Below are 21467 nucleotides of genomic sequence, written 5' to 3'. Positions count from 1 at the left end.
GAGAAAACGACGATCATTGATATAAGAAGATTTGACGGTAGAGATTCCATTTTGGGGTCTCACTGTACTTTTCTCCTTCGATGCTCCATAAACTTTGGAAATGTCGACACCTGTCCATTGCGTTGACGTCACCACCACCCGGACTTAACTGTAGTTGCATGCGAGAATGCGAAGACTATTAGTCACAGCTTCGTAACTCAAATTCCCTTAAGGCATAATTGATCCGCGATCATGCGATTGACTGCTTTGGCTCCCTCGCAACATTAACCTGAATGTTAGCACTAATTGTGAACTTGACTGTTATGCATCTTCGCAACCCTTCTAACAATTTGATCTCAAGTTGGAGTGACAAGGCGATGAAAGGAAATTTGCACCATCGCAACTTGAAGCATTTAGAGGTAGGACCTATAATATGAAAAATAGCCAATGAACCTAGGGATATAAAGGAAGAAGGTATAACCAAATTTTATGTGTCCCTTTCTATGCATGCGTGGCATTTATAAATAATTCAAAGAATGTAGGGCATGGTTATCACCCTGGTTTTTTTCACGAGGATGGCAACATTGGAACGAAAAAGGAGGGGGAGGGGGCTAAAATGGCTAACAGGTCCTTTTATCTCGTTCAGTCCTATTGTTAGTTCCCACATGCATTGTTTCAATTTTATTTGATTATTGACATAGTTTGATAGGGGTTTTAACCATAGTTTTAATAACATGTGAGTTTGAGCTAGACTCACAATGTTGTGAGTTGAGCAAGTAGTGACGAGAGTTTCACTGCCTTCACTTAGGCGACATATCTTTATGAAGAAAAAAGCTACTCACCGACTTGAGTGGGGATATCAATGAACATTGTTTTCTATTCCAATACACTATATAGATCAAATCTGGTATACTCCAGATTGGCTTTTTGAAGTCTATAATACCATTTCCATCGATTAAAATCTTTCAAGGGGTCACACATTTTGACGAGCTTGACTTCTATGGTAGAATTGTTTATCACAACATCTTCAATATCAGTAAATCCATTGTTGTCATCCAAAGATAAATGTTCTCCACCATTCCTTTCTTTTCACCTCCGTGAAGGGATTTGGGCTTGTTTGTCTATGATTAGGGAAATGACGGATTTGTACTCCATCTTAGAGCCATCATCTATACCCGTGTCATTGTATGATGACAAGGCTTCCAACCAATATCATTATCTAGGTAAATGAGATCTGTTTACAACCATAATGGTTAACTAACACTAAAATGGCTTGCATCTATAATCCATTTATAAATACCATCTTACAAAATATGGAAGTCTATGGGAGAAGGTGACTTGTGGATCAGAAGGCAACAATTGGCTCATTCAGTGTCTCTCCAATGTCTGATATAAACCCTATGTTGGTGCACAAAGTTGTAGGTTCTAAACCCTTAAGTCATGGCTGTTCTATGAGTGCCAGGGGTGTCAAACTCAAAGCAACAAGCCTTAAATTTGAATTTGTAAACATGCAGGACACATTTTGACCAATTTGTTAAGGTAGGTAATACCTTTAACTATGGGCTCAACTAGACCCAAGGGGGCTTCCCTAAATGTTTCTTGAGTAGAATTAAACATGATTGTAAACAGACAAATGGATAAAATGGCATAGTAGTACCTGGTGTACGCCTAATCCCAAAACTTGTAACTAGGCCAAGGTCTAACCTATTGCAGTAACTCCTATTAAGTTGATAAGCACATCACTGCATGATAACAAGATTTTGTAATGCACACTACATCTTTCTAGGATAATAATTGTTATGGACCGTTGAAGACACTTTCCTATTTATAATGTTGAACCATGAAGTGGGTATAAACTGCCACCTTCTCTTAATCTACCAGTGAATGATGTTTTCAGTTTCAGTGCATGGTAAATCATTATTAGGACTGGTGCCTATTAATTGGGTTAGAGTCCAAGTATGCCAATAGGAACAGCAAATCAAAATCAAAGGAGTATGGATTGTGTAGATACATACACCACAAATAATAATACCAAACATCTGAACACTCTCAGTTATCCATCCTAGACTGTAAAAATTCATCTACAATGAAGAAATGACCATTTAAGAGGTTGCAATGCATTAGAATGCTATCCATTCATGAAATATTCATTACATTCATGCCATCAAATTGGCAAGAGAAAACCCTAAGCTAGAATAACCCGAAAACTGACAAACAAAATTGTGGAGACATTTAGATGCAAGAATCACTTACAATATAGACCTCCTTGAGATTTACAAAGATGGTGAAACCCTAGAATCTCCTTGGGCTTGCAATCACATGGAAAGGAAACATGATTAATTGTAATCTTTTTTTTTTTTTGAAAAAGGAGGGGTAATTTTTTTATTTTGAGCAAATCAAAGAGTACACAGCCAGGACCCAAGGCCACCACATAACCATTAAACCATTGAAAAGAAGCCCAACACCTGCAAAGGGTACCACTTAAACAACTTTATCTTCCATAATTAACCTGCCCAACATCTCTACGTGGCTTTGGTCTCAAAGGGCCTAAATCATCCATTTCCCATCCATCTGGGTTCTCTAAAGCCCACTTTGCCAAACAATTTGCCACCCTATTCCATTCTTATAGAATATTACAAAAAGAAATATAGTCAGGCATGGAGCACAAATTAAGGATATGTTTAAGCACCATTGCTAACTGATAATTGCCCTCCTTAAGATGTTGAGTATTTAGCATATTAATTTTAATTTGAGAGTTGACTCACAAACAATCTTCTTCACCCAAGAGAACACCCTTTTTCTATAGCACAAAGAATAGCTATAGCCTCCATAAGGTTATTAGTGTGACATCGCTTATAGGTAGAAAAGAGGAAAACAACATTTCCCCTACCATCTGAGCCAACACCACCAATTCCCATATGGCCAAGATTCCCTCTAGAGGATCCATTAGTATTGACTTTTAGAGTTCCCCCAAGAGGAGGGAGCAATTTTCGTTCTCTATGAATTTTCTGTTTGACCTACCTCAATCTCCTTCTAGAAGAGAGGCTATCGCCATTGCCAACACGATTTAGAGTCCTAACCACAATTATATCACTAAGATCCACATGACTGGTAACATCACATTTTGCAAGAAAAAGGTTTCCTTTGGTTTGCAAACAAATTTTCTCTAGAGAATGGCACTAATCAATTTAGAATCTAGAAAAATCCTCCTATTCCTTTCCAACCATAAATTCTAGATGATGAAAGTCAGACCAAGAAGCCAAGTAACTTGCATAAAAGAAGATCTGGTAGGAGGAAAGCTTAGGCTGTCTCAAAACCCCACTAAAGAAGAGGCATCAACACGAGCATGATTCCACGCTTCCAACCACATATGCCAAATCTCTCTAGCATAAGAACTTTGAAAGAAAGGTGGAAAACATTTTCTTCACTTTTCTTACAAAGGGCACATCTAGACAACCTGTGAAAACCCCTCTTTCTTAAAGCTTCCAAGTGAGACATTTACTTTTGGCAACCAACCAAAGAAAGAAATTGTACTTGGGCCAGGAGAAGCAGTTCCAAACTTGTTTCCACCAAGTCACCCCATCATTGCCATGCACTTCCTTGTCCAATCCTTGGCAGCTAGAAGCAATAAAATATTTACCCTTCATGTTAGGACCTCAAGCCAAAATATCTCTAACTTGGAGAGAGTTACAAAATCTTCTAGTTAAAATCTCTACTAGTGCTTAGCAATTATCTGTTGTTCCACCATGTGGTCATTTATAAGGAGTCTTCCCACAAGTCACTTGAACTTGCCCCTTAGTAAGAATAGTTTAAGATCAATAACCGTGCACCACCCAACAACAACAAAAATATCACAAAGGGGTTGTAGGTGAGGAAATTGAGAGATAATTGGGGGATGGCCATCCCAAGAATCATACCAAAACCTAGCATCCGATCCACTGTTACAAATCTAGAAGACACCATCCTTAATGAGTTTGAACCTTTTTCAAGTGTCATAAATCATAGATCCCCTCCCCATCAAGTTGCACGAAGGTGCATTTGTACTATCCACACCACTAAGATACTTATAAGTGATGATTCCAACAATCTTGATCCTGGCAAGTGCACCATCTCTAATATAATTTGGCTGCTAGAGCTTGACTCATTAGGCAGATAGACCTGAGCCCAAAACCTCCCTCATGATTCGATCTACAAACTTAATTCCATCTAACTAGGCTCTATTTGGAAGAAAGGAAATTCCCAGACCAAAGAAACAAATGCAGAAGAGTATCAAATTCTTTCACAAAAATAGATGGAGCCACTTCCACAAAACATTTGTATATAGGGAAAGCATGAACAATTGCCTTCAACAAAGTAACTTTATGCGTTGGTGATAGCCATCTACAAGTCTAGCGACGAATCCTCTTGAGAAACTTGTGCAAAATTTCGGGCTAGAACTCCATGCTGAGAACCCACACCAACTAAAAGACCAAGGTAGACCAGAGAAAGGGATTCAATAGGGAACTTGAGAATTTGAGCAATCCTATTTTGAATAAGACAAGGAGTATTATAGAAATAAATAATAGACTTATTATTTTTTTGTCCAAAGAAGCCAAATATGTGTCCCAAGTTTTCTTGAAGGCAACAATTTTTCTGATTCTGATCCCATCAAAGTAATATCATCCACAATTGAGAATAGGGAGGCAAATTCTCACTCCAATTCCACCCATGAATCAAGTCCTAACCAACCTTGGATTTGAAGAATCTACCAAGCCCCCTTGGCCTAGATGATAAACAAACAAGGAAATAGTAGGTCTCCCTACCAAAGACCCCTAGGGACATTGAACAACTCAATAGGTTCCCTATTAATCAAGACTAATAAGTAGGCAGAGGAAACATAACTCATAACCCAACTAACCCATTCACCACTAAAACCAAAAGCCCCCAAAACTTTATAGAAAAAAGCCCATTTGGCTCTATCATATGTCTTTGCCATGCCCAATCTGATAAACATGGATTTCTTTTTAGAAGTGGCCATGGAGCGAAGGGCTTCAATAGCAATCACAATTCCATCCAAATTTTATCTGCCAACAATAGAGCCTCCTACTCTTTTGAGATAATAGTTTTGAGACATAACATGAGTCTCTCAACAATATGTTTTGTGATAATCTTACAAACCACATTGCAAAGAGCAGTTGGTTGGAATTGATCAAGTCTAATCACATTCTCCTTCTTTGGAATAATTGTCGAATAAGTAGAATTCATGGCCTTCAACATCTGCTTACTGTTATGCGGTTCTTAAACCATCACCACCTCTAGAAGATCCCATTTTATAACCTCCCAAAACTTTGGGTAAAATTTGAGTAGGAATACATTTGGAGTAGAGTCTTTTCCTTTTAACATGTGAAAGACGATATTCTCTAATTCTTGCAATGAAACATGGCATATAAGAGTCTCATTCTTTTCCCTAGAGACAAGAGGGAGAATACACTCCAGAGCAGAAACTTTTTCTTCCCTTGTATGAAGAGAATTTTTCCTTAAACATAGAAGAGAAGCATTGATGAGCTTCCTGAGAGATGTTTGACAAAGAGGAGAGTTACCACCCCCCTCTCAAGACACTAAGGATGAAATGAGATACCTGCCTTGACAAAGTTACGAGAGAAGGCGGTGTTCATATCTCCTTCCTGTAAGTCAATTCTAAATTTTCCTCTCCAAAATTTCTCCTTCTAAAGCTCCTATTCCATTATTTCCTTGATAGCCATAGCCTCCATTTGACTTAACTCTAGAGTAAGTGTATATCTCTGATCAAGCAAGTGATAGAGGCCAATCGAGTTTGGGCGTCTTGTTTACTATAGTGTAGATTCCCAAAACTTTGCATATTCCATCTCTTGTGTTAGTTTTTTAGTTAAAAGAATACATGGTTGTACTATGAGAGAGATGCTCCTTAAACCGCCAACCCATGACCAAGTCTTGAAGAGAGGGTTTTTGCAACCATACAAGCTGAAACTTGAAAGATGACCTTATTAAAGCTTTACAAGCATCCACGGATAATTTGATTGGCCAATGATCTAAGCCTTGCCAATCCAAGATTTCAGAATTAGTATTCCATTTGTCTCCCACCTGGAAGCAAGAAACCAAGATTCCATCCGGCCTCTCAAAGATTGGCTCCTCACCACTTCTATTGTTCCAAGTGAATATGTCATTCTTTGGCTTCACATCAACAACATTTAAAAGCTCAATATTATCAATGAGGAGTATGGAGGAAGTGTCTAACCTAGCCACACACCATCTTTTCTCTTCCAAGTTGCAAATTGCATTGAAGTCCCCAATCCAAGGGAGAAAGGGATGCAAAGAACAGACATATCTAATATGATCCCATACCTATTAATTTTCCAAGAGAGTTGTAGGAGCATAAACATTAGAGAAGAGACCAATTTTACCTGAACCCAAACAAGAGGCAACCATAGAAATGGAAGAGCGACTTGCAATCCACCACTGAGGGACAATATTTCTTGGGTCCCATTAGCAAGCCATTGCCCCAAAACTACCATGAGCCCCAACATAGTGACAAGCTCCACTCTGCGAAATTCTAGAAAGTCTACTTTCCATACCCTTTGTTGACAACTTAGTTTTTTTAATGAAGATAATGTTAGGAGAATGCGAAGCAGTTAACTCCCCAACAACCTTTTGTTCGGGGATGTTATTCAAACCCCTCACATTCCATGAAAGGACATTCATTTTTGAGAATGGGAGAAATGGAATCGGTTTTACAGCCCAAACTCAACAAAAGTATTCCCAATAATCTTAACCTTCTTTGGGTTTGTCTTTTGTCCACTTTTCGAAGATTTCTTCATTGGTCACTTTTAAAGGGCCTTTTGTTATAGGCCTAAGGAAGGAGTCGTTCTATTACACTTTCTAGACTCTAAAGATCCCTTGTATGAAGGAGAAGCTGAAGCTACCCCATTAATCACATCTTTGGATACTAGGGTTTCACTATGCCCAGTCACAGTTGAAGATTTCAGAGGATGATTTGTATCTAGTTGCCCATCCCTCTGATCTACTATAGGTGCATGGTGCTGATTGGTTCAATTATCCTCCTCCAATGTCATACCCAAGAGTTTAACACCCAAAGATAATTCAATTGGAATTCCCTCTTGAACAAGAATATCTAAAGCATCAAACTGATTAGATATTCCATTATTTGGTCTATCCGTCCAAGTTCTCATCTCCCCTCTTCCCTTTTACGAGTTTTGATAGGAGTGAAGCTTTCTTTATCAGCAGTATCATCCGACACGAGAACCTTCCCTTTATCCATCGAAGGATTAAATTGGCAGGGGCATTAGTAGAAGCAAATGGCTTCGATCTAGAACATTTCCTTTGCACCAAACAACATGCAATTTGTAGATAAGGACATCAGCCAGTTACAAAACAACAATGGAAAATGTGACTTTTTTTAGCAAAAAATGAGCCACAAAAAGTTCCAAATTCAAGCAAGCAAATGCTTGATGAGCTGCAAGGGTTTGAAAAAACCAGAAAAGCACAACCACACGTAGGAGGATTTGCTAAAAAAAATGCTTGATAACCCTAGTCAGGTTGGAAGAAAAATTCCTACAAACTGATTTTTGAACAGAAACCTTTGATAGGGCTACAAATAGATGGATTTATTTCCAAAATATTAAAGAACATAAGATTTAAGAATGAAATTCTTAATTTTTTTTCCTAAGCTGTAATACCATGTTACATAGGCCAGATGATAGAATAATGGGATGATCTTGTTAACAAAGAACAAAAACCTTCTTATAGATGTACAAACAAGATGTTTCTAAAAAGAAACATACATTGACAAAAGACAGAATGGGAAATTTCTCTATACAGACTAAAGACAACTAGATGACCATTAAAGAAACATTCGATCTTTTGGAAGATATATATTTTTTTGATAGGTAATATTTGTTTGTATTGATAAAGATTAAGAGAGTACATAGTGGTAAAATGGCTAAGAGGCTTACAGTGTAAACTACCCTTGCCCTTACATGAACCATTAGATAAACAAAAACAACATAGTATTAACACTCTGATAGTTCAAGCACCCACCCATACATTAAACCGATCTTAAAGCAAAAAGGAGTACCACCACCTCCGAAGTTAGCTACTTCTTGAACCAGTTTGCCGCTTCCTCTCGAGTGAAGGTTGGGGTTGAGCGGTCATCCTTTGCCGAGAATCCCTGACTCATCCTGCAGCTCTTTCCATTGCCTTTCCCCTCCTTAGAAAGCAGAGATTCATCGACCCACATTCCCTCTGTTGTGGTCACACCCTCATGCAGATGAGGTTTCTTCGCAATTTGATGGCGAAGCTGTTGTCCTAGGGCCAATGTGCTCTTCCTTGGTGTGGCCTTCATAAAGCCTCGCTCCCCCTCCTTCGTCACCCAAATATTCTCAGCCAGGTATTCCATGATCATTTTCCAACCCTCTACTGCTTTGGGTATATGGAGGCCTTGTGGATTTGAAGAAGGCCATATCACCACTGGTTGAATGGAGGAGTCACCACCACCAATCAGTCGCCAGGGTTTGGTACCCATCTCAATCATAACATCCACATTTCCAGGGTCTAATTTAATAATCAACATATTCAAGAATTATAGATATTACTTCATTTTCATAGGAAGACAATTAAATTAGTCTTATTCATATGAAAGAGATTGACGGTTAATATTAGTTAAACAAAATTTCTTAACTAAGAACTTAAAACACCATCAATGAATTTACTATAGAAAATAAAATCCACATACTATGGAATTTGAACCAAGAAATCATTGTAGGGATGCTTCTGCAATCACCCAGATTAGTCCACAAATACTACTATAACAATACATATAATGACTTCCATCCAATGCCGCTTTATCAAAAATCAAATGACGATTACCTTTAAATACCACTATATAAAATTAGGGCATCACATACCACTGTATCAATTAGGGTATTGATTACCATTAGATCATTTAGGGCATCAGATACCACTGTATCACTTAGGGCTTCAATTACCGTTGGATCATTTAGGGCATCAGATACTGCCGTATCAATTAGGGCTTCAAAGACCACTGAATCAATTAGGGCTTTAGATACCACTGTATCATTTAGGGCTCTAGATACCACTGTATCATTCCTTTCCTTCCAATTGGTTTCTGTGGCAATAACATAAGATTAGAAGATATGCTCCTATTTATTATTCATATAAATGAAAGGTTGATATAACAATTCATTAGATAAATCTCTCTCTCGCAACTAAATGTAAAATAACTGTAACAATGACATAACTCAATTAATCTTACCTTAGTTTTGCCTATACATCATAAAAGTAAAAATACCTGTTCTGACAAACAATTGAGTGTATAGCTTATCTTTGTTTGTGGTATGTCTGACAACTTGGGGAGAGGTGTAACATTGTTAGGGGCTTAACTACCCAACCTTGGACCTTAACTTATTCCCCACACAATCTCTAGTGAGAAAGGCCCTTCCTACCCGGAATAGATAGGGATCATCTTGTCATCTGCTGAGCATCCTAGTATCTAACCACACCACTCGACTTGACAGCAGAAGATAATAACATGATCATGCATGAGCTATTAAATGATATTATTCTAGAATTAATGTATCATATCTGATTTTTATTTTCTAAGTCATTGTAGACTCCATCTCACCTCTTCACCCTTTCCATGGCTATACAACCGGTGAATCCTAGGTGCTCGAATCTCAGAGCAATTGACTTTGTTTGTTGATCCTCAACTAAATTATAATATATATATATATATATATATATATATATATATATATATATATTTTCCAGCTTATCACAACCTGTGATTTGAAAAAGACATTCTTAAAGAATGCATAATTCTAATCTCCATTGGCATAATGATTTATGGATTCATCTTATGGTTACTTGGCTTTTATTTGCCATGAATAAATCTACTTAAAGGAGAATCAATTTTGTAATATCAAACAAGATATCAACAAGTTATCATCATGATAAATATTGTAGTTTATTGCTATTGCACCATTTGTTCAAGAAAATAGATTAGAAACATTGGATTCAGGTGTTCCACATAACTTGGATAATTTGCAGATGATGTCTTGCTGAATGCTCAGCTACTTGTCACACCTATATTTGCAAAGTAAATAACACAACTCCAACATAAAAGTACTTCACGATTTTCGGCAAAATATTTGAATGGGCATGAATCGTGGGAAGAATTTATTGAAAGGTATAAACTGGTATTGGCAGGGATATCAATATTAAGAAGGAATTCAGGTGTTGTGGTAGAAGGCGGAAGTGATCATAGAAAAAATCGTAGCATGAACAAGGTAGTATGTGCCTAGCTGGCTGCTATGTTTTAGCCTCCCATAAATGTTCTTCAGGCGCCATTAACCTGAGTATATATGAATCACGTAATCTGAAATCAAGATAATAAATAAAACTTGATTGCTATTGTGGCAGTGATCTTTCCAATTGAAGTTGTAGGTTATCAACTTAAGCAAGAGAGTCAAAAATAAAAGGGAGAGAGAGTCGGAATTGAGAAGAAGGCAGTTGGGTGCCATGAAAATATATATCGGGTATAAGAGTTCTTGCCTCCTTATCTCCACCCGTCTCAAGATATCAAAAGGTCTAAGGAGACTCTTTGGCTTCCGAAACATAAAGAATATCTTGACAATTAAAAACGCCAAGTGTTTAATCAGTTATAAACAAGGGAAGAATAAAGATGGAAAAAGAGTTGGAAAGTTATAATTTGAATATTATAATTCGAATGTTATTATATTTTGAATATTATTATAATTTTATATTTATATAAGTACATGTAAATATATTAATGGGTTGACATCACTTTATTAATTTATTATAATATAATGGTGCCATTTCATTTTTATATTTATATGCACATATATAAATATTTATTATAATAATATGATGAAAGATCAATTAAAATCCCTTGAGGTATGTTTTTATGTTTTAACTCAATTATGTTATGTTTCTCAAATTATTTATTTAAATAGCTCATGCAGTTTCATCGATTATATCTTGATGTTCAAGTCGCTATGTCCTCAACCTATTTGCCTAGTGATGGTGATGCTCCTGTGCCTAATTCTTTTCTAACAATGCTTCCACCCCTTCGATGTGTTTCCTACAAGGAAATTCTTCGCAATTAAATCATATTATCATAACAAGTTATAAATAATCATAACGGCTAGTTGCCTTTTCAATTCCATGAATTCGTGATAAATAATCAACTAACATGTTATCTTCACATGAAATTATAATGACTAACCATTTTACCATTCACAGGATTATAACAAATTTAACTGTCAATTGACTTCATGTGAACCTCAACAACTATATTTTAAATTAGGTCAAAAATTGGGATGTAACATCAATTCCCACACCCAACACGACTCGCTCTATAATGTCATCCAGTCCCAGGAGCCATTGCCTGTCCACGCTTGTAGTCACAACCCAACAAACGTCTTCTTTCGATCCCCCACCATCAACACAAGTGCCACAAACAGTGATGCCACATCCAAATTTGACCTCCTCTTCCAGTGAGCTTCTAGGTATTTTGGCCCTAATAACTGCTGAACTCCTTTAAGAAAGCTTGGGTTGTCGACAACGAAGATGTGTTTCAGACGTCGCATGGATATCCGGCATTCGTAGGTCTATATCTGAGAATCTGAACCAAGAGCAAAATTCGCCTCCATTTCTATCTCAGAGCAAAAACAATGAACTTTCCCTTACTTCCGCCTGCATTTAAATTCCTCAGGACTTTTTGGAAAAACGTACCAAAGCAAACCACACACTCCTTGCCACGCGCGAGGGATACATGGAGATTTTAGCTTAACCTGGGATGATTAATGTCCTCGTGAGTCAAAATATGAGTTCCTTTCAAATTCCTAGGTGAGATACCATGAGTGAATTATTAAATCTAATGGCCATACACATTTACTCTCTTTATTCAATCTCCGAAGGTGACAAAAGTCCTCAAAAATTTCATATTGAGGACCCAATACTGAATTGGCACCTAAATTGGCTAGCCGATCTGCCACTCTATTCACTTCCCTAAAGCAATGTGAGACTTTAAATTCCTCGAAGTCCAAAAGCAACTCCTTGATTTGCCGGATACTTTGATCAAGATGCCATGCCTCCATCTTTCCTCTCTTAATGCCATTGATAATGATTTCCGAGTTTCCTTCCAAATGAACATGTTTACATCCAATTTTTGCACCTAACCCCAAAGCTTCCCTTGGCAGCAAAACATTCTGCAATGTTATTTGTACCATCTTGCAAGCATTTGGCTGTAAACGCAAGAATGTTGCCTTTATGATCTTTTGCCACACATCCACACCTTGATACACTTGGGTTTCCCCTTGCCACCCTGTCAAAATTAATTTTGACCCATCCCTCCTCTGGAGGTATCTAGAACGCATTCTCCCTTTTCCAGATTGGATTAGCCCCAATACGCCCTTGAACGGGCCATCTTTTGGAAGATATTATTCTAATAATGATAAATCTGAAAAAAAAGAAAATTCCAAAGATCCACTAGTAGCATCATATAGAAAGTGTAACCATAGCTAGTTGTATTAAGAAACATCACAATGATCCACATATGCAACCCACATAGCTGCATACTCTCCCGCAATATGCCACCATCCTCCCAAATCATATGAACATGAAACCCATGGAAGAAACCATATAATGAAGAGAGAGCACTTGTAAACCAATAACTTACAACTTTCACAACAAGTCACCAATGCTTGCTTACAAACTTGTCTTTGCAATTTCTAGGTAGGAGGATTGGGATACAAGACCCTTGAGTCTTCAATATATGATCCTTCAACTTTTTTTCCACCCTTGTGCTTTGATGGAGCTGGAGCTTATATGATGCCACTCACACGAAGAAGCACAACATGTTGAAACAATAGCAACCCAGTGATCTCTTATTCATGCAATACAAACATCATCCCTTTTTAAAAGAGGTGGGGGCTTGGATGGTCACGAGGCAATCGACTTTGATGACATTGATCCATATAGTGATTTGGCTATCTAGTATAAGGACTCCATGTTTACAGAGAATAGATTGCTTATTTTGACAGGGAATTAGACGAGGGTGTAGTAGAAGCTTAAGAAATAGGTGTTGGACTGGATGGCATTATGGTTAAGGGTGACGATGACGACAATGTTGATGAATCAGTATCTTCTTGTTCAAGGGTGAAGCCACAATCAATTGCGAGGAGGACCCCACCTATCACTAGAATGTTTAGGGGGAAGAAAATTTTATAAATTGTTGATCTTGAATGGAATTATAATTTTTGATTGTCTCCCAATTGTCCAGACATTCATATCATGATATCAGCTGTTATATTCAAATGTTGAAGAGTTATTTTACTCTTTTTAACTCAAGCCTAGTTACATGAAATTTAATTTTGTTAAAGAAATCATGTACTTATTAATTTGCCGTGTTTTTCTGAGTTGCCGAGTCTGTCAAAATTGGGTCTGCTGCATGTTGCTGGTCAACGTGTGCATGCGCGTGCGTGTGAGTGAGAGGATTACAATGCTCCCCTGCCAATCTTTCGCTGCAGTTGTGCTGTATAGTCTTTTGCTGCCTAATTTATCCAGTTTTAGTCTTCTCTAGTTGTTTATTATTCTACAACATGTAATCATCCTAACACAGATATGTAGTACAGTCATCTTTCCTCATTCTATTTTTTAGTGGACTTGTGTCATAAGACATGGGATAACATCTCCAAATTCAAATTGAAAATTAATGACAGGTTTTTCAAACAGGTATTTGCCTTATTATCAGATAGATATTACTTTTTATTTCACTTAATGCTAATTCGGGGTATGGAAATTCCCTTGAGAAATGTATACAGTATCGGACCTCTTTTCTGTTAATTTTTTAAGCATGTCCTAATATTATCGTTTGTGCATCAGTTAGTTATTGTAGTTTCAAATTAATTTCAGCAATCAGGAAAATATTTCCACTAATAATGCCTTGCAAAATTTGCTAATATAGAAGAAAAGTGATGTCGGTGCTTTGATCTATGTGTGCAGCATATGAGAAACTCCCGCATTGCATTGAAAGAGCCTATGGTTCTTGGCCATGAAAGTGCTGGTATTGTGATAGAAACTGGTCAACTTGTTAAGAATTTAGTAATTGGTGACCGTGTTGCATTGGAGCCTGGGATTCCTTGCAATATTTGTTCATTTTGCAAGCAAGGAAGCAATAATTTATGTCGAAGAATTAAATTTTTTGGATCACCTCCCACTCATGGAGCTCTTGCACAACAGGTAGTGAATTTTATCATAAGCCGTATTTTACATTGATTTCCTTTTAGTAGAGTCACTCATCACAGGAATGGATGGAGAACCATTGATGAACAGTTATTTTGATGGAATGTCATCTTCCAAAGTTGTCTTTGTGTTTGTCAAATGCAAAAATCCTATCGTCAAATGCTCAAAAGCCAAGATATCCAATTATGTTCTTATATTACTTGCACATGTTTATATTATCTTCTCCTATTTATATGGCACAATTTATGATTGCAACATGTTGAGCATGTTGTGCAACAATTACTGTTTGAACAAGAAGTTTCTAGTTATCTTGATGAGACAATGGGAAGCATATAAAATATGATCACAAAAGACTACTCCCTTTGGCTTTTCCTCCATTAGCAGGCTTTGAATATATTTTTTCAAGTGACATCAGAAACATAGATTATACTGCAAATATCAATTTGGTAACTTAGCAATTTCTTCTCTATCCTCTTCACTTCAAAATGACATCATTTGTACATAATTAAAACTTCTTACATGAAATTCTAAATGTGATTATATTAGTGTAGGCATAACATCAGTTGTAACTTCTAATCATGTGCACTTAGTAGAAAATATTCTATTAATCACTTTGTGCTTGACAATTTCTAATTATTCTTGTGTTGTAAATTCTAGTTAATGAAAATCACCACTCCTAATAGGCTGCCATTTTGTATGGACTTATCTCGAATCTGCTCAATCACATCCAAAATTGATGCCATATTCACGTCATACCCATGTATCTGTGCCCATCCCCTATTCAAAATTGGTGACTTAGCGATTTCGTCTCTATCCTTTTCAGTTTTCACTTCAGAATAGCATCATGCATAGGTTTCTAAGTTTCTGTTTATCGAGTTCCATAGTTAAAACTCTTTTACATGAAATTCTAAATGTGCTTATATTAGTGCAAGTATAACATCTGTTGTAACTTCTAACCATGTGCACATACGTAGAAAATTCTCTGTTAGTCACTTTGTGTTTCAAATTTTTCTTCTGTTGTAAACTCTAGATAATGAAAATCACCAGTGGTAGAAGGCTGCCAATTTCCACATGCTCCTGAATCAAACCCGCCCAGTCAGAAAATCTTGAAGTTTTGAAGATCTTGGCATTAATCTATAATGCCAAATCTTTTATTGTACACATCTTTGTTGTTCTCTTCCATATAGATGTTCTTTTCAGCAAAAGATTCTCTCAATATGAAACATTAGACTTTCCTATAGAATTTATTTTTATGCTTCCAGCATGTAAATTGTTCTTTTTGCATGATATTTTCCATACCTTTTTTTGTATCCGCCACATCCTTGATCATTTTTGTACCTTTGACTATGTCATTAGTTTTGGAATTCCGAGCTTTATGTATAACATATTCTTTTGTATAAACATCTATTAACTTTCTTGAAGTCTGTTATGTTGTATTCCCTGTCAGATTTTGTATGATAAAATATTACATTTTAATCCATATGTCTGAGTTAGTGCTATGAAATTAAAGAAATTATGTCCACGTGACTGAATATTTGGTGTCAAACAAAAGTATTACCATTACTCCCATGAGTCTGAATTTATGTCATGAAGCTATAGATCTTTTTCCTATGGTGATAGAAATGGAGGGGTGAGGGGGGCTAATCAGTTATAACCAAAACTTCAAAACTTTAGATCTGATAAATGAACAATGAAGAACAAATCTACAACACATAAAACCAAGTTTTTTTTGCATGAAACCTTTTAGGGAAAAAATCATGGTGGGGATACACCCAGAAGATATACCCTGTTAAAAGTGTGTGTGTGTGTGTGTGTATATCCGGTTACGAGTATTACAATGGAATGCACATGAATTCAAGCACACTGCCTAGAGTTTACTTTTCAAAAGAAAACACAGGCTTACTGCCTTAGGGAATAATGGCGCATGACGCATCAGAGAATAATGGCTAGGAAAAGAGGACATTACAACATAATAGGAGGACAATCTAGAAACATCCATTAGCATCATGAAATACCACAGGAACATCCACATTGACTCAAATCATCAACATCATCTCACTGAACCTCAAGAACACTAATAATAACCACTGTTAACCAAGAAAAAAAGCTTGCAAACCTCCAAATCACGAACCAATTGAGTTGAGGAAACACATCAATGTCCCAAACATGCTGACCAGATCCACAAAAGAAAGTCTTGCAATGCGGAGCACTATGGATCAAAATACTGTCACACTGTCACCCCTAAATAACTAAAAAACAATCTCAACACAAAAACATACTACTCACTCAAATCATCATGCGAACCTCTGAGTTGAACTGAATCAACTACGAACATCCTTCAACATGACACAAATATCCGCAGATTGTGATCTTCAATATACAGACTACACTAGACTACTGAACTCACTGAACATCGCTCCAATACTGTCTTGAACAAAGAAATATGTTGACATCAATGACAACACATATATGTATTTATTCCAACAATCTCTCCCTTTGGCATTGATGGCAACATATGATGTGAAAAACAATAAATGTCATAGAAATCATCACTCTCTCCTATACATCACTATGAATTTCTCTCTCATAAGTTTTTCACATGAATATCTCTCTCCCTTTGACATCAATGAAAAAGACGCATATATAGACCTAATCGTAGAAGTCAACAATCACAGTAAAAATAGAATATTTCTTTCCAATACCGACCATCTGACTCACAAGACTAACTAATCCCCCTGAGTACTAGCCAGTGCTCATCAATTCAGATAAAACATATCTCTGTGAAATATACTGGACTGATGCTTATCACTGCACAATAGTTCAGATAAAGAGAGGTAAGAACCCCAAGCTTTACCTCTGAGATCCTGAACATATATATATAGGCAAAGACTTCGTGAAAATATTTGGCTATCTGTTCCTTAGTAGGAACATACTCCAATCTGATTTCTTCCATTTACCTTCTCTCTCAAAAAATGAAACTTGATATATATATATACTGTCTTTGAATGTAGCACCGGATTCTTATATATATATATAGGCAAAGACTTTGTGAAAATATTTGGCTATCTGTTCCTTAGTAGGAACATACTCCAATCTGATTTCTTCCATTTACCTTCTCTCTCAAAAAATGAAACTTGATACATATATACTGTCTTAGAATGTAGCACCGGATCCTTAGAAATATTAGTGTTTGAATTGTCATAGTAGGTATAAATATTAGCATTGGATTCTTAGAAATATTAGTGCTTTGAACAGATATAAATATGCTGCAACTATGTAAGAATTTCTGATTTTTCTCTTAATACAAAATGTATAAAATAGAGAATGCTGCAGATGTAATAATTAAAATGTGATTGATATATATTATAACTGCAGCAATTCTCTTCTTATAAATGTATGATGTGAGGAGGCATGTCCCATGCAGGTACATGTCTGTGTGGCTTAAGTCATGCAGAGACATGTCCCTACATAGGACATGCCCACTTCACAATATACTCAGCACCTAACTGTTAAGTTTGTAGTTTCAGTCAGAATGATACAATCAGAGATTTGTTATTGATGGTAAATCATCATTAGATAAATATTCTTATATATATATATATATTACATATATTATATTATATTATATATATATTACATATATTATATTATATTATATATATATATAATAATATATATATTATACATATGATTATTTATATCATTAATATATTAACTAATGATGATTAACTATAGAGACATGTCTCATCTCCTCTCATATTTATGAGTCCTCAAATCTGCATTTGGAAGATATCAATTACATTGGCAATTTGCAGAAAACGATCCATAAACCTTAATATGGTATCAGAGCAGGATGCAAATGTAAGAAAATAATGTGTGGCCATTTAAGAGAGGAATATTTATTGTCAAGCACATCCAAGGGGGTCTGAAATTATTATGTGATAAAAAGAAAACCAAATTGGAACAGTACTAGCAAGGCATCAAAGAAGTGTACGGAGAACATACACAGCATAAGGATTTGAATAGATATGTTCAGAGTTGTCATTATCAGACATGGCATATTATTATCATGTGGAGATAGATACAAAATTTACTGCATCGGGCGAATATCTGCATAAGCGGGAGGGAGTAATAAACCTCTAGAACAACGCTTACACATATCATTCCTTGGCTTAGGGATATTGGGGAATATTGTGACCAAATTCTTAATGCTGAAGAATGAAAATGCAAACTCCCTATTAATGAGCTGATTATTATGAAGGAAAGGTTGACATGGAATGATACAAAAATTGATGAAGGAATGAATTTCCCAAGTGCTGATAAGGAATGATAGTTCCTATGAACTCTGAATAGCCAATCAATGATCATCAATTATACAATGGGGGCATGCAGATCACAAAAAGACACATCGATAAATACAATCCACAGAATTAAAGGATACAACACTCACACTTGATATAGTTATGGAGGAATAGGACAAACCTTGATATCTATCAAACTAAGGAGAATCAATTCATTCAACATCAATAATCATGACTAGTTTATTTGATACTAGATTATTGATAATATATTAATTAAGCATAACAAAGAGCAACATCATTTTGGTTTGGATTAGTGAAAGGAACTAACCGTTAGAACTGGTTGACACATCTACTTGCCAATTATGAAGTGTTACAATGACTATCAATAATGTGTAAGAGGTTGCCATTAATAAAGTGGGACGATGTGTCATGTCCCCTCTTTAGTCTGACTAGCAAAGTTATGTGAGTTAGCCTATCACGGGGGTTTCGTAGGCTAGCAGTTGTGGAAGACTCATACAGGATATTCAGTGACTGAGCTTGACTTTATAGGTAGTTGGGAGCCAGTTGGGTGTAGTTCGTTGATTTTAGGGGGTATCCCTACATTTTAGGAGAATGTGTCAGTTTCCAGATATGAGGTTTTGCGGGACCGTTTAATGGTTTCAGTTTTAGGATGACAAGGTGTGTTCCATAGTTTCTAGGAGCATCTCTAGATTATAGGGAAGGGATTGCCAGTTGACCCATCTTGTCCGGCATTAGTCACAGACAGGTGACATGGTCAGGTTCATGTTTATTTGGTTGGTTTGGACTTTCAAAGGCAAAATGGGGAATATTTTAATATATTTAAATATTTCCTAAGTTAGCATTTAAATAATTAATAATAAGGCTATTTATATAGCCATTTCGGAGTAATAAGGGGAATATGGCTTCGTTTGGTCAAATGTGCCCTTGTGTTATAGCTCGTTGGAAAGGTCTTGAATTATTATAAACTATTTTCACTATCTGGAGACCTTTTGGCGCATTGGGTTATGACATTTTAATAATGTTTTTCCTATAGCTTAGATGCCTTTATTTGGGAAAATGTTATTTTATTAAAAGTGCAAAGGTTAATTCTTATTTAGGGTTCGATTTGCACTTGGGAGGAGTTATAAGGAGAGGAAGACCTAATTGTGGAGTATCTTTTGACATTTGAAACTTGTGAAATTGGAAATTGCTCTAGAGGAGTGATTTAGAGGCTTGGGACGAAAAACCTAAGTTTGGAGTGTTGGGACACAAACCTCAACAACTGATTCAGTAATGGAGTTAGAAGGTACTATTCTCTGTGGTAAGGATCGACATTTTTCATAGCACCATTTATCAGAAGGAAACATCACATTCAGCTAGGCGACCAACCTATTCCAGCTTGGGCGTTTCTGCTAGAGGCAGCTCGAGCTTGTATTGTGGGCGCCATTCCTTATTAGCAGCCACATTTTGCAATTCGGAGATCATACAAGGGTTTGTGGCAGCAAGCTCTCCATCTTTTGTGATTGTAAAACCCTCTACAACTGGCGTTAGGTTCATTGTAGACAACAACAAATCCATTTTATATATTTATTTCTTTGACTGCAAAAATTTGAATACTATGCTTGGTACGATTTGAATCATTTCCAGCTTGTTAAGTGTTTTCAAATATATGAATGCTACTCAATATTCTTAGTTCGAAGTTACTTGTTATTTGTTATTTACTTGCATATATCTTAAAAAACAACTATAAACTTGAAAACGAGGAAAAACCAAAAAGAAATCAGAATTCTATGAAGTCTATTCAAAGGAACAAAATTCTGGTCAAAGTCTCGAATTTTGAAACAAACATCCATTTCCAAGGTCACTAGGATTGGGGATCTTTCAGTGGTATCAGAGCTTTGATCTTGCCGGCTTGTGAATTTTATTGACACTTCTATTCATCCGGGTAGAGTTGAGATAAACAAATTTTACACACGCAAGAGAGCTCAACTCAAGCAAGGGTTTTGGAATTGAACAAGAAACTATTATGGAAGATGAACAAAGAGGTGCCATATAGAACCAAACGGAGGAGGAAGAGAGGGAGATGATGCGAACTCTCATCACTACACAGCCCAGGATAGTTCAGAACTTGGAAAGGTTACAAGGTACCTTGGAACGATGGAGTTGGATAGACAGGGAGGCAGGCATGAGAGACAAGGGTTGATCAAAGTGGAACCATTTGGATAAGTATACTGTGTTATCAGGAAGAACTTACTCTTATGTTACAATCTTCATAAGTTTTTACAGAAAGAAGTCTCTTGCATTTGAAGATAGTACAAAATCATAAAAAGATTGAATTAGGAGACAATACAATCTTTCAAGTTTCAATTAAAACAATTCAAGTACTCTTTGTATGAAGGAACAAATGAATTCTTTAAACCAATCAAAGTACATACACAAATGAAAAATCAAAATGGGCATTGCTCAATTTGGTTGGTCATCACTTCAGCCTTCCCACCTGTTTTGTAAGGCGCTCTTTTGGTTTTGTTAATGATTCCAAGAGGATCCTTGATGGAGGGAGCTATTCCCAAATGTCATCTAAAGAGTCATGGGGAAGAATATATATTTTACATCTGCTTACATAAAGAACAACTTATCAATATACAAAGTAGAATCTATCTACATTGAAAAGAGGATGCATATCATGGAGTAAGAATTATAATATATACAAAAAACAGGGGAATCATTAATATAAGAAGGTGACATTCTTATCACAACTATTATTGACAATAGTGCCTTGAAGATTTGTCTTAATCACAAATAATTGCTTTGATCAAAGTATCTAGAAAGAAGGATATTGAGGTTCTATTGATAGATTAAAGCCATAAA

General features: G+C 36.3%; 1 protein-coding gene across 2 annotated transcripts in view; it reads left to right on the top strand.

Moving 5' to 3' along the window:
* The window catches only part of LOC149529262 (L-idonate 5-dehydrogenase-like), a 211193-nt gene that overhangs the window by 37324 nt on the left and 152402 nt on the right, over window positions 1–21467 (top strand). For both annotated transcript variants that reach the window (XR_016359197.1, XM_089811711.1), the window contains exon 3: window positions 14059–14295. Coding sequence is in view for 1 of the 2 variants with exons in the window: in XM_089811711.1 (XP_089667837.1) it covers window positions 14059–14295 (237 nt within the window). In the remaining variant the exon portion in view is untranslated. The remainder of the gene's footprint in view (window positions 1–14058; window positions 14296–21467) is intronic.

This window comes from Cupressus sempervirens, chromosome 11, assembly GCF_028749045.1.
Source record: "Cupressus sempervirens isolate cs-2001-9-10 chromosome 11, ASM2874904v1, whole genome shotgun sequence".
Classification (NCBI taxonomy): Eukaryota; Viridiplantae; Streptophyta; class Pinopsida; order Cupressales; family Cupressaceae; genus Cupressus; species Cupressus sempervirens.
The sequence above is the reverse complement of the archived record's forward strand: the minus strand, read 5'-3'. Positions and strand labels throughout refer to the sequence as shown.